At 49.9% G+C, this 14,640-nt stretch overlaps 1 protein-coding gene across 3 annotated transcripts in view; it reads right to left on the bottom strand.

Annotated features, from left to right (window-relative positions):
• LOC116831151 (UDP-N-acetylhexosamine pyrophosphorylase) overlaps positions 1-14,640 on the bottom strand; it is a 90,733-nt gene that overhangs the window by 30,347 nt on the left and 45,746 nt on the right. For 2 of the 3 annotated variants that reach the window (XM_032790951.2, XM_032790952.2), the window contains exons 1-2: positions 7,359-7,793; positions 1,788-1,992 (exon numbers count right to left, since the gene is read on the bottom strand). In XM_032790951.2, coding sequence (XP_032646842.1) covers positions 1,788-1,992; positions 7,359-7,629 — 476 coding nt within the window. In that variant the 5' untranslated portion in view covers positions 7,630-7,793. Of the gene's footprint in view, positions 1-1,787; positions 1,993-7,358; positions 7,794-14,640 lie in introns of those variants that run through there. The other variant, XM_075067987.1, reaches the window with a different exon arrangement.

Below are 14,640 nucleotides of genomic sequence, written 5' to 3'. Positions count from 1 at the left end.
AGACACCTGACATATGATTTGGAGAGCAGCTCTTTGAAATGGCTCATCACCCCACACGAGAGTGATGGACTGTGACCTTTCTGGGCCACATCCTTCTTGATCAAGGCTGGGAGGACAAGCTTAAAGACCAAGAAAGAAGAGAAACAATGGCAGACACCCATCTTCCCACCCTCCCCCGCCCCAGAGGGGAGTGGATTGAGGCCTGGGTCTACACACAAAAATTAGATTGCTCTAGCTACCCCACTCAGGGCTATGACAATTTCTGACCCTGAGCACAATGGTTAGGTCAATCTAGCTACTGCCTCTCAGAGGCAGATTTACCTAATTGACACAAAGTATCTACACTACAGTGGAACATCTGCAGCACCCCAGCTGTGTCACTGTAGCACAGATATACCCTTAGAAGAAGGCTTATAATGGAAGTCTAGTTGCAATCTTAACTATGGTATTACAACTCATAACTCAATACTTTGCCTGGGTATAGTGTCTTTCAGTTGCCAGTGCCTTGCAGAACAACTTAATGTAGCTGTGGCCCGAGTCTGCCCATTTAAGGCAATTCACACTGACATAATTGCCTCTATGCTGCATCACCAGTGCAGTTTAAACTGGTAATGTACCAAGAGCACAGCCTCAGCACGGTGTGCCCATGCAGAGAGCAGCCTATGTTTCATTAGGGCTTTGTGCTAGTGTATGCAGTTACACAGGTTAGACTAACACCTTTCAGGAATCATCTAGCTTAGTCATTGCCCACCTTTTTAATTTTTGAATTAAAGTGCAACCCAGGATCTACCTTGCCCCTTCCCAAAACGTGCCCCCCCCCCCCCCCCCCCCCCTCTCTTCCCTGAGGCCCCACCCTGCTCACTCCATCCCCCCTCCCTCCGTTGCTCGCTCCCTCCCCCCCCCACTCACTTTCACCAGGCTGGGGCCACAGGCTCTGGGCTGGGACCAAGGCATTCAGAGAGTGGGAGGGGGCTCAGGCAGGGGATTGGGGTGCAGGAGAAGGTTTGGTGTGCTGGCTCCAGGAATGGGCTCAGGGCTGGGATAGGGGTTGGGTGCAGGCTTGCACTGGGTAGCGTTTAGCTCAGGCAGCAGGACAGTGGAGCTAAGGCAGGCTCCCAGCCTGCCCTGGCCCCACACTACCCTGACTGCTGGCACATCCCTGCAACCCTGGTGGGGGCTGGGAGGGGGAAGAAGAGGGGCTAGAGGAGAGAGAAGGTGGCTCTGTGCACTGCCCATCCCTGCAGGCACAATCACCGCAACTCCCATTGGCCACAGTTCCCGATTCCTGGCCAATGGGAGCTGCAGGGGCAGTGCCTACAGGGAGGAGCAGTGCCTAGAGACCCCCTTTCCCTTTACCCACTCCCCGCCCAGTGCAGGGATGTGCCAGCTGCTTCCGGGACCAGCGCTGGGCCAGTGCAGGCAGGGAGCCTGTCTCAGCCCTGCTGCGCTGCCAGACTTTTAGCAGCCAGAGACTGCTGTTGACTGGCAGAGGCTCTGTGATCAGTCAATCAAAATCTACTGGCTGGTAACCACTGGTCTAGGTAATACTTAGTCCTGCCATGAGTGAAGGGAACTAGACTAGATCACCTCGAGGTCCCATCCAGTCCTATAATTCTATACCAATGCCAATTGCCTTCATGTAGGAAAGGCCAAGGCAGAGATTAGTTACCATGCTCAAGTTTACATAAAGGAAAGAGCCAGGACCAGAACCTAGAACTCTCCCCCAGGCCCCTGCTGCAGATAAACCAGACTACTATCAGGATGGACTGACAATGCACACCCCTTACCATGGAATGACACACTTGGTGCCATGCTGTTTTTCAGCCAGCTGCTGTAGTTTCAGGATGCGCTCTGCTTGGATCTGGAAGAGCGTTTTGTGGGATGGCAACCCCACATCGTACATTCCCTTGGGATAAGAAACACCCAGTCTCGTCCCCTGTCCACCAGCTAGGAGGAGGACAGCTACTTTGCTCTGAGAAATCTGATGGAGACCTAAACAAGAAAGAAAGAAGAGTGAGTAAAAAGCTTTCCCCTGCAGAGGGGAAACTATGTGATGCCTTCCAGTTTATGAACAATATCATTGGAACCATAATCCTCCAGCACCCAAGCTGGCTGGCTCTAGGGAGGAAGGCAGCACAGCCAATCCCAGCTAAACAAAGACTCTCCGGTTATTGGCAGGATGGTCTGAGGGAACATGTGTACTGCTCTGTTGACTGGCTCAATCACAGCAAAGGAGCTCTGTTTGGAGGAGACAAGAATGAGCTTCAGAGCAGCCTCAACAGCACTAGACTAAGTTCTGGGTATGCTTGTGGCGTTTACCCCTCACCCTTCTTGAAAACAGCCAGCTCCTGTCCACCAGGATCACACCACTCTGCCCAGGAGTGGCCTTGTGGAGAGGCAGAGAGATTATCCTTTGGGGTACAGAAGCTCAGCTGGCAGTTTCAGTAATAAGTGTGCAGAAAGAATCTTCAAGTCATCCTGTTGCAGGAGTGTAATCTAGGCTCAGCCAAGTCTCTTTAGATTTCTATTTACCCCCAAAACATTGGGACTCAGTGCTGGGCTTCACAGAACCAGGAAGACAGTTGTCCTCACAACTCCCAGGTCTTGCAGAGGTCACAAGGACAGCCTAGACCAGAGACACAGGTTGCTTACTAGCCTCAGTCTGTCTCCTGCAGCTCAGTGTTTTAACATGTGCTGCAGATTTAATCAACCAATCAAGATGCTATTAACCAATTGTGTTAAAATACTTGGTCAGTCATTTTGCTGAGACCACACACACTAACTACTCATTTAAAGCCCTCTTGGTTAATGTTTCATTGCTGATCAATTAGAGAACATGCTCATTTAAAGTTGTGCAATGCTCCCTTCTAACATCATTTGGCAGCTGCCTCCTTTGTCCACTGCTTGCATATTGCAGTTTGCTGCTGAAGGCTTGGAACCAGAGTGGACCAGTAGCCCCCCTATCAATCAGCTCCCCTAAGTTCCCTGTGCAGCAGCAGCCCAGCAGGCTAGCAATTGCAGCTGTCCCTCCCCACCATGCCATGTGCTGCTCTTTTGAGTAATGCTGATCACTAAAGCTTTGGCTACACTTTCAGCTGCACAGCACTGGGAGTTAAAGCTATCTTCGTACAGCTGTGTAGGGAAAGCGCTGCAGTGTGGCCACATTTGCAGCAGTGTTGGGTGTGGTGCATTATGGGCAGCTATCTCAGTGTTCAAGTGGTTGCAACATGCTTTTCAAAAGAGGGGAGTGGGGTGGAGTGTGACAGGGAGCGTGGGGGAGAGAGTGGATTTTTGGAGCCGACACTGTCAGCTCCCTGCCTTGCAAGTTCTAAGGACTTGAAGATACACAGCACCAACCTTCAATCAATCAATCATTTTAAATGTTTTGACCACTTCCCCCACCCCTCTCATCCCCTAAATGCAAATAGCCTTCAGACCAGATAAGCAGTGCTCCAAAATGGACCCCACCTCCCCTACTCCGGGCTGCTTCTCTCCTCAAGCAAACACTAGTTATGGACATTCCAAAGGAATCCCCCTGCTACCTCTGCTCCGAGCAAACAGTAGCTGTGTTTGTTTTTTAGATAAGCAGTTCCGGGAGCCCTGAGTTCACAACAAAACAAAGAGGCATAACAAAATAAAGTGTGTTATCTTTACTTAAAAACATTATAGGAATGTTCCTGAGGTCAGTTACAGCATAGTAAGATAAATCACTGTTTACACTGGCACCCCAGCGCTATAGTTGTTATTCCCCAGGCCGTGGAGTACAGCCACAGCTCCCACTGGCTGGAAACGGGGAGCTTTGGGGGAGGTACCTGGAGTTGCGGCAAGCAGCATGCAGAGCCCTGCATCCCCCTCCACCAGGGGCTGCAGGGACATGGTTCCAGCTACCTCCTGGAGCGGAGCAAGGCTGGGACCAGCAGCCTGCCCTGGCCCCAATGTGTGCTGCTGCCACCCCAGAGCCTAAAGCACTCCTGCACGCCACCCCCACTCCTTGCCAAGCCCCCTGCCGCATCCCAAACCCCAGCCCCATTCCCTGAGCCCTCTGCTGCATCCCACATCCCTTCTGCACCCCAACCCCCTTGCCTGAACACCAACCCCCTTGCCACATCCCTCATGCACACTCTGGGGGCAGTTGGGGGTGGGGATTTCAGGAAAGGGGGCAGGGAAGAGGCAGGGCCTCATGGAAGGGGGGAGTGGGGGCAGGGCCAGCGAGGGGGTGTGTGTCAGTGATGCAGCCCTCAGGCCAGTGAACTAGCCCTCATGGTCATTTGAGTTTGAGCCCCCAGTGCTATATGTTACACAGCTGAGCATTTCTATCACAATAGCTTCAGCAACAGAATGTGCTCAGTTGTGTAGCATAAGTGGGTGGCTCTGCTCCCAAGAGTGAGAATTCAAGACAGTTCTGAACTTGTGCACAGACATGCACATCTTCAAGCAATGTCCAAGCAGGTGATGTGACAGACCAAAAGTTAATAACTGGAAATCTAGGGCTTTATATAGCACTGTTATGAATAGTCTATAGGTCTAAATTTTGACAATGGGAGCCTAAATATGTGCTTACAGCACTCTACTTATCAATAGGATTTGTGGTGAAGGGTTCAAACTTCAGTAGGAGTGTCAATCTTCAGCACTTCTCAAAATGTAACCAACTAATTAGGTGCCCATCCCACACAGGAAAACACTGGCCCTTGGCTCTTTAGCTGTGCCACAATGTAATTGAAGAGTTTGGGTTTCACCTAGTGCCACAAGACTCCAAAGAACGGTAAAGGTAAATTCAAATACATTTCAATTTAGAAAGCTATGCAATCATTTTTCAGCCCAACAGTGACGGTTCTTCATGTAGTCCAGTCATTGGCTAAGCATATTGTGATGTCTGCACCTGGTTTTTTTTAATCTGCAAAAATGTTTGTTCCCTCTTCACAAACAAAGTAGTGGGACCAATTCACAGAAGTTCATTTTCCAAGAAAGCTTTGGTTTCAGTCAAATTTCAGCAAAAAGGAAAAATTTTTGCAAGAGTAAAAGCATTTAAATAAGAAAGCTGAACCAGTCAATTTTATGCAGCTAAGTTATGCTCTCTCCAAACTGTGCCTATATTTACAGGAGAGCTACCTAGAATAGTGCACAATAAAGAATCCACAATAGTTGGAAATTGTTTGAAAATGCCATTTTCAGATCAGTAGCCCTCACTGAGGAATGTCTACTTAAGTTTGAGTTGCATGTGAAGTTTTTTGCATGTAATTAGTGTCCAGATTCTCCTACCCTCCTGATGGAAAAGTATGTCACCTTCTTGATACATCTACCCCCAACCCCACTTTGGCCCAGAAGATTTTAGAAAGTTGCAAGTTTCTGCAGACAGGCATTTATAATCAAAAGCCTTTTGCAACATTAGAGCTTCCTCCATCAGCAAAAACTAGGTGGTATGGCTGTTTTTCCTGATAGCAAACAGCTGACAGTTTACAATGAACCTCCAAAGGTTAAATGCTTCCTGGATAACTTCCTGCTTGGACTCATGCCTCAAATATCTGTTTAAGGAAAGGGTGACACACATCGAGGTGCACCAGCAGGACAACATATGCATAGTAACTAGGACATCAGTGCAAAGCTTAATAGTCTGTTCAGTTATGCTCTCCCCACTTTACCCAAGCCACACCATAGTGTCATATCTAGAGAGCAAATAAAACAAGCAGAGCCAAAGTGTCCCCCATATGCTATAGACACCAGTTGTGTTTTGATACATCAGTGCCAACTCTTTTATAGCACATTCCATCGGTCAGTCTGGAAATGTGTTGCAAAGGTAGTCAGTACCACAGTTCTCCTGTTACAGATGGGGATATGGAGGCACAGAGAAGGAAATCAACTCACCAAATCACCCAGCAGCAGAGCTGGGACCAAAACTCAGCTCCCTTAAGTCTCAGCGAAGTGCCCTACCCACTACATTTAAGCGTGGGTTTTATCATTCTATTAAGGTTACATAGCAGCGACAAGACTCATTTCACAATCACTCCTGCTGTCTCTTTATCTAAGCTATCATTCCAATCCCAGCCTTACTAGGGATGTCTACATTCTCTCGGATATGCAGCAGTAATGTTGCCTTTTCACGCAGAAGTGTGGTATTTGAAGGCAGCAGATCTTAGGGCTTGGCTACACTTGCAAGTTAGCATGCATTAAAACAGACCCAGGCACCCTAGCTCAATTCCCATCCACACTGGCAAGGCACACAGAGCGCTCTGACTCCAGGGCTAGAGTGCTGCTAGCATTCTACCTTGGTGAGAAGATTAACACTTGGTGCATACTGGCTGAAATGCCTGGGCATCAGTGTGTTGCATTACTACACTCTGATCAGCCTCTGGAAACATCCCATAATCCCCTTAAGTCAAGTGGCCACTCGTCATAGTTTTTGACTCACTGTAAGCATGCCAATATGCTCTTCAAAAGCTCTGTTTCTGACAGCTGGCATGCTTATCTGCTCCAAGACAAAACAACCATTACTGTGGAATGCTGTGTGCGTGGTAGGGGGTCTGTTGCGGTCTGAACTTACAAGAGAGCATGTTGACATGTTCTCAGCCCCCCAAAAACCCACTCCCCCACATACACACAACACGCTTCCTGTCACACTCCACCCGCCCCCATTTGAAAAGCATGTTGCAGCCACTTGCATGCTGGGATAGCTACCACAATGCACTGCTCTGTGGCCACTGCAAGAGCTGCTAATGTGGTAATGCCAGTGCAATTGCAGCTGTCATTACGGACAGACTGCAGTGCTTTCCCTACTGTGTTCAACAAAGGCAGGTTTAACTCAAAGCACTCTACATCTGCAAGTGTAGCCATGCCCTAAGTCAACACTCCAACTCTGCTTCCATTATAACCCTCTCAGTTTTCACACACCACTTCTGGAGGATTCTGTTGTGGCTAAGATATTACACCACCAGCCACCTGGATCAGCTGCCCTCTGCACTGCTCAGACTAAGGCGACCAGACAGCAAATGTGAAATATCAGGACGTGGGGGAGGGAGAATAGGAACCTATGTAAGAAAAAAAACCCAAAAATTAGGACTGTCCCCATAAAATCGGGACATTTGGTCACCCTAGCTCAGGCTCCAGGGCCTGCTGGGACCCAGAGGAGTCTGCGGGCTCGGCCGGAGGCTAACGGGGGAGGCCCGCTAGTGTATGGTCCGGCAGCAGCACAGCGGCGACAGCAGAGCCCACAGCCTCCCCCACGGGCTCCCTCCCGCCAGACGTCAAGCGGCGCCCAAAGGCCGGGAGCCAGCCTGGCCCGCCGGGGGAAGGAAGCGCCCCGCTTTGCCCCGGGGCCAGGAGCACCCGTAGCAGGGACTGGGGAGGACCCCCCCACCCCGTACCTTCGCGCTCCCACTCGGGGAGCCGGCCCGCGTCTCGGGTGGCGCTGCCCAGCACGGCCCGCGGCAGCGCCTCCATCCGCCCGTCCACCGTGTCCCGGTCGGCCGCGCCCTCCATGGCCCGGCGGAAACAGGCGCCCAGCGCCTCGCAGTCCAGGCTCTGCAGCTCCTCGCACAGCGCCCGCCGCTCCGCGTCGCCCAATTCGGCCCAGAAGTGCAACACGTGGCCCTGGCCGGCCGCGGCCAGCCGGCGGCGCAGCGCCTCGGGCTCCATGGGCAGTGAACGGCGCCCAGCTCCGGGCTCCACCGCACGGGCTGCCCCAGCCCGCGAACCCAGGGCCCAGCTCACGGCGCCCAAGCCGCACGCACGCAGCCCACGCGCCCCGTTGCTGCCCTTCCCCCCCTACCGTCCACATATAGGCGGCTACGCTCCGCCCCGCCATGGCCACCAATCGCTGCGCTTAAGGGCGGGCTGCCTCGTCGCGCCCACTGGCCTTGACTTCACGTTAGGCGGCGGGGACGCGTCCTAATGGCTAGAGCCCACGAGGGGCGGGGTCACAACCTCCTCCGTCCAATCGCTTCCTGGGGCACGTGGCAGGCCCTAGCGTATGCGAAAGGGAGCCGCTGCCGTCCTCTGCCAACTCTGCAGCTGTTTGCCATGGTGATGTTTGTGATGTCACGTGCACTTAATGTAGCCGACTCGCGAGGCAAACAAAGGCTTTCCCTCAACCCCGCCTCCCCCCCCATAGCGTCTCTTCCTGCTACCACTCAACCCCTCCCCCCTCTAGCTCTCCCCCCCACTGCTCCCTACTCCCACCAATACCCTCCCCCTACCACCTCCTCCCACTGCATCGTTCCCTGCCCCACCCAACCCTCACCCTCCACTCTCTTATCCCCAAAGTCCTGCTCCCACGCTCCCCACCCTCCCCACTTCATACACTTCCTGCTCCCACCCAACCCCTTCCCTCCCACTCCCCCTCCACACAGCACACTCCACTCCCTCACTCCACTCCTCTCTCCCAAGCCCTGCTTCCACCACCAAACCCCTCTTTACCTCTCCCCTGGCTCTACACAGCACACTCCCGTGCCCACCCACCCCTCACCATCCACTCCCCTTCCCCAAAGCCCCGCTCCCTGCTCCCACCCAACCCTACTCTCCCTTCCGACTAAGCATCACTCCGCTCCACCCTCTCCACCCCCACTTCAATCGCTTTCTGCTCCACCCACCCTTGCCCCTCCACTCCACTCCCCTCCCCCACAGCACTGCTCCCTGCTCCCACCCAACCCTTCCTGCCTCCCCTATCAGCACCATTCCTGCCTCACTCAACCCTCCCTCCACTCCACTCCTGCATAGCACTGCTCCCTGCCCCCCCCAGCCCATCCTTCCTCCCACCCCCGTCCCCCACACACCATCCCTGCTCCCACCGCACCCTTCCCCCTCCCCCACTGCATTGATCACTGCTCCCCACTCAAACCCTCGCCCCCTCCACAGCACTGCTCCCGCCCCCACAGCACCCTAAAGCCATCACTCAAGGATGTTAAGACTATTGCCAAGAAACAAAATGAATTTTCTGCATCGGTCTTCACAGTTGAAGAACTGTCCCAGATTGAGGTGTCATTAGACGAGGATTTGGAACAAACTGATAAACTAAACAGTAATAAGCCACCAGGACCAGACGGTATTCACACAAGAGTTCTAAAGAAATGCAAATATGGAATTGCAGAACAACTAACTGTAGTCTGTAACCTATCATTTAAATCAGCTTCTGTTCCAAATGACTGGAGGCTAGCTAATGTGATGCCAATTTTTAAAAACCGCTCATAGATTAACATAATTTGTTGGGGAAGAGTCAACATGGTTTTTGTAAAGGGAAATCATGCCTCACTAATCTACAAGAACACTTTGAGGGGATCAGCAAGCACATGGCCAAGGGGATCCAGTGGACATAGTGTGCTTAGATTTTCAGAAAGCTTTTGACAAGGTTCCCTCATCAAAGGCTCTTAAGCAAAGTAAACTATCATGGGATAAGAGGAAAGGTCCTCTCATGGACTGGTAACTGGTTAAAAGATAGGAAACAAAGGGTAGGAATAAATTGTCAGTTTTCAGAATGGAGACGGGGTCTGTACTGTAATGGGACCAGTCCTATTCAACATATTCATAAATAATCTGGAAAAAGGGGTAAATAATGAGGTGGCAAAATTTTCAGATGATACAAAACTACTCAAGATAGTTAGTAGACTATCAAAGCAGACTGCAAAGAGCTACAAAAGGATCTCTACAAACTGGGTGACTAAGCAACAAAATGGTAGATGAAATCCAATGTCGATAAATGCAAAGTAATGCACAATGGAAAACATAATCCCAACTATCCGTATAAAATGATGGGGTCTAAATTAGCTGTTACCACTCAAGAAAGAGATCTTGGAGTCATTGTGGGTAGTTCTCTGAAAACATCCACTCAATGTGCAGCGGCAGTAAAAAAAAGCATGCAGAATGTTGAGAATCATTAAGAAAGGGATAGATACATACTGCAGATGTGCCCACACACACACACACCCCTCAAAAATGAATTTTTTTTGATTTGGAAAAAGTTCAGAAAAGGGCAACAAAAATTATTGGAGGTATGGAACGGCTTCCATATGAAGAGAGATTAATAAGACTGCGGCTTTTCAGCTTAGAAAAGAGATGACTAGGGGGATATGATAGAGGTCTATAAAATCATGAGTGGTGTGGAGAAAGTAAATGCAGAAGTATTACTCTATTTACTGTAACTCTTGTTCTGCTTCATTCTCCCCCACCCTTCCATGTCCCCCACTTGGTCTGCTTATGGCATGTTTGACCTTACACTGTGAGTCTTTGGGAAGTGGACCAATTCTTTATGTGGACAGCACCTGGCACACTTCGAGCATTCAGACAGAACTCACCACCCACTATAAGTTCAGCATTTCTGAGGCAGAGAGCACAGCCAATGGTTCTTGTCAAACAGCCTCCTTGCCATGCTATAGGTTCACATTTAATCCAGCCACCAGGCTACAGAGTTTAGACCTGGGTTTTTCATTCTGGTCTGACTCTAATTCAGACTATCGCAGCCAAGGAACCTGCAGCAAGGCCTGTTACAAATGTAGGTGAGCCACGAGTTCAGCCAGGGAGAGGGCGGTAGCATCTGTGTCATGAATGAGCCATCTACAGCAGTGATCTCAGGGGAAGGATGGGTGGGGCCCTGCAATGTGCATAGCTACAAGCAGCTGTGTAACAAACAAACCCCACCTCAGCCCAGTTCCTGGCAGGGGTGTGCAGCCAGTCTGGGTGTGCAGTCATACCTCATCACTATTGGCCTGTGCCGTTCCACCCAGTCTCTTCCCTTCAGCTTTGCCACACTACCATTTCATATCCTGCCCCAGCACTTCATTCTCATTCACCCCCATAGACCAGCATTTAGTAGTTAGCCCGTGCACCACCCCTGAATTTTCTGCCTCCTTACTTTTAGAAGTTGCCCCCTCTTTCTCCATCCTGGAATGTAGGGGTTGGGGTTCCTGGAAAGTTCCTTCCTCCACAGGCATCTAGCTCTCCTGTCCCCATCAAAATAGTCACAAGTGTTGGCCAGAGGGCAGAGATGGCAACAATACCTATGGCCCTGGGGGTGGCAGCACACAGAAGCATTCCCAGCCCTACAGTGCCAGCGGAGCACTAGCTACTCCATTTGCTGAAGAAACAGGAAACTCAGGATGTCCAGGAGCTCTGATTGTCTGCCCTTTCACAGGAGATGGAGGGATGGGAAAAAAAAAACAATGGGGCGGGGTGTTCCCCACACCCACAGAGGAGTCTAAATATACAGAAAGGTCCTAGAGTGGGCAGAGCTGCAGCTTCGCTTAGAGGGAGAACGTTTTCTGTTCTGTTTGTTGCTGCAAACTCTAAGATGCTGCTCTGAAAAGTTAGCCCCACTGCCAGTGCAAGACTGTGCTTATGCTGTTAATTACACACAGAAAAACTATATGAAAAGCATGTTAAAGTTGCAAATATTATGTGACCATATCATTACGGTGCTATCATACTAAACACAGGGTTGCACACAGAGCCCTATTACTGGCATTTCCTAACTTTTGGTGGCTTCACTTTGCACCATCAATGTTCTTTAATGTAAGTTTTTCAATGTAATTTCCTAAATATTTTAAAAACCAAATTGAAAAACAGAAATTCCATCCTATGGAACCCAGTTCACCTACCCATGGTCTTCAGCAGGGTTGGAACCTTTAGATCCATAGCGCAGACCTCTACCCTTTCAGCTAAGGAGTAACTGATAGCAGTAGTAGATTGTCATTCCCTTAGAGTGACCAGATGTCCCGATTTTATAGGGACAGTCCCAATTTTGGGGTCTTTTTCTTATCTAGGCTCCTATTACCTCCGACCCCTGTCTTGATTTTTCACATTTGTTGTCTGGTTGCCCTACATTCCCTGTATGGACTAGCCACTAGATAGGGATGAGAGAGACATGTTACATAGTTAGATAACAGAGGAATGGTGAGACTCAGGAATCCTGGGTTCAATTCCAGTTTGTGGAGGAGACTGTGATCTAGTGGGCAAAGACCCTTCCACCCCTGTATATTATCTCTCCTGCAAGGCTGACTCCTTCTGTTCTTGTCCCCTCCTGCCAGCCCCAGTCCCAGTCCCAGTCTTCCTCCTTCACAGATTCTCCTTCTTTGTCTCTCAGCTCCTGTTCCTGTCTCCCCCTCACTCCTCACCTCTCTACTTTCCAATCTGGCTGCTTCCTCTTCTCCACATTGCCTGGGTGCCAGCATGAGCCATTGACAGCACATGAGAGACATTCTCCATCCTCTCAGGTCTGGAATCTGACACCAAAGTGGCCCCTGGGAGCTGAGAGGTGCAACTGCAGGGAAAGTCCTGCTCAGCCCCACCCCCATGTTCAACCACACCGTTGGGATGGTGCATGTCCACTCCAGTCAGTATGTAGGAGCTATGAGGGGATGGAGCACACTCAGTGCAGATGGACTCTTCAGTAGAAGTTTGTTAGTGGCTAAAAAGCCTCTCTTCTCTGAACACAAGAGATTTTCGGGAGCTTCTCACCATAAATCACTGTAAGAATTTTATAACATGGGCAAAACAAGGTACTTTCCCGTAATTTCATTCTCAGAAATGCCTGAACAGTTCTATTGACAGTCAAAAAAAATAAAAAAGCAGCCTAAGGCAGGATCCCAGCATGGGAAATTTCAGTCCAGACACTTACAGTTTGGCCAAAGTCATAAGCAAATGAAAATGGCTCTTATAATGGAATATGTCAGGCAACCTAAACTATAGGATTCAGAGTAGCAGCCATGTTAGTCTGTATCCGCAAAAAGAACAGGAGTACTTGTGGCACCTTAGAAACTAACAAATTTATTTGAGCATAAGCTTTTGTGGGCTAAAACCCACTTCACTGGATGCATGCAGTGGAAAATACAGTAGGAAGATATATACGTAACCCTTCTGCCCCTCTGAGTTGGCAGCAACAAGGGCCGGGTTCAGTTTAAATAACGCAATGCAAAACCGGCTCGAGCCCCTACCCAGTGACCTGGGTCAACTATATACCACCCCCCCCGGGCACCTCTAGGAGGCAATACTTGCCCTCTCGCAAGCACAGAGTCCGAGTGTAGCAAAATCCTTTTAATAAAGAAGGGTAACAATGTGGCATTACGTTGGGGAAACACCACAAACAGGATTCATAACACAAACCAGGAACAAAAGACAAGTAAGTTTGGCAGTGTCCTTTTCCCCTCAGGGTCTTAAGTCCAAATCACCCAAAAGTCTCTGTCCCTGGTGAGTGCCACCCCAGAGTTCAAAAGTTCATCTGCAGAGTTTTACCCCCCAGCCTGGGTGGAATTGGGTGGGGGGGCACACAGAGTGTTAAGGGGCACCTTACGTGGGCTGAGGCCGACTGCCCTGCCTCTCCGTGGAGGTCTGCTGCAGCCTTCACCACGAATGGCTCTGCTCCACCAGCCACTCCGCTCCTCCAGCCGTCCCTACAAACTGCTCCTCTCTGCCCCACTCGCTGTTCCGTGGGCCGCTCCAACCATCTCACAAGCTGCTCTATTCCACCAGCTGCCCTGCAAACTGCTCAGCTCCACTCTACTGCACCAGCCACTTAGCAATATATCTTGAGGCTCCCACACTAGTTAACACAGCACCCAGAGATCTCAGCTCAGTAGTTTTAGCTCTTTTAGTGGTTTCAGCTCTTAGTGATTTCCACTTGTAGTAGGGGAGCCCCAGTGCTGGTGCACCATTGGTCCAATATGAATTCAGCTCAGCAGCCCCCAGCTAGACTCTTAATAGAATCAAAATTAGCTCTACTATTCAACAGTGGAGAGGAAGAAGGAGGTGCAATTAGTATGCCAGGCCCTCCAAAGGGGCCCATATCATCACATGTACACACCTATCCCCAGCCTCTCTCAATTTACTGGGTTTTGGAACCCATATACCTTGTCTAGCAAGTGCTACTTAGTTGATGGTGAGACCCTCTGTCATAAAACAGTCTCATAGTCCTTCATTCACATAATCAGGATAACAACACTTTATTCCTCCTACCCCAATAACCAATAAATTGGGGATTGCACAGCTGTCAAACTGACCACTTCGGGCTGCCGTGGGCTCATACTAGGCAGAGTGGGTGTGCCTATGCAAACAAGATCAGTCCCCTGAGTTCTTTTCCACAGTCACCATAATTCACCACCAGATGTCAGGGTAGAGCTCATCCTGACTCTGCTTACATATATGTACACAGAGAACATGAAACAATGGGTGTTTCCATACACACTATAACTAGAGTGATCAGTTAAGGTAAGCTATTACCAGCAGGAGAGAAAAAAACACTTTTTGTAGTGGTAATCAAAATGGCCCATTTCCATCAGTTGACAACAAGGTGTGAGGAACTGTGTGTGTGTGGGAAATAAACATGAGGAAATAGTTTTACTTTGTGTAATGGCCCATCCACTCCCAGTCTTTATTCAAGCCTAATTTAATGGTGTCCATTTTGCAAATTAATTACAATTCAACAGTCTCTCATTGGAGTCTGGTTTTGAAGTTTTTTTGTTGTAATATTACGACTTTTTAGGCCTGTAATCGAGTGACCAGGGAGACTGAAGTGTTCTCCAACTGGTTTTTGAAAGTTATAATTCTTGACATCTGATTTGTGTCCATTTGTTCTTTTACACAGAGACTGTCCGCTTTAGGGCTGCCCGGGGGGGGGGGGGGGTTGCTGGCACATGATGGCATATATCACATTGGTAGATGTGC

Source organism: Chelonoidis abingdonii, chromosome 7 (genome assembly GCF_003597395.2).
Source record: "Chelonoidis abingdonii isolate Lonesome George chromosome 7, CheloAbing_2.0, whole genome shotgun sequence".
Classification (NCBI taxonomy): domain Eukaryota; kingdom Metazoa; phylum Chordata; order Testudines; family Testudinidae; genus Chelonoidis; species Chelonoidis abingdonii.
Note: the sequence above shows the minus strand (reverse complement) of the source record. Positions and strands in the feature narration are given on the sequence as shown.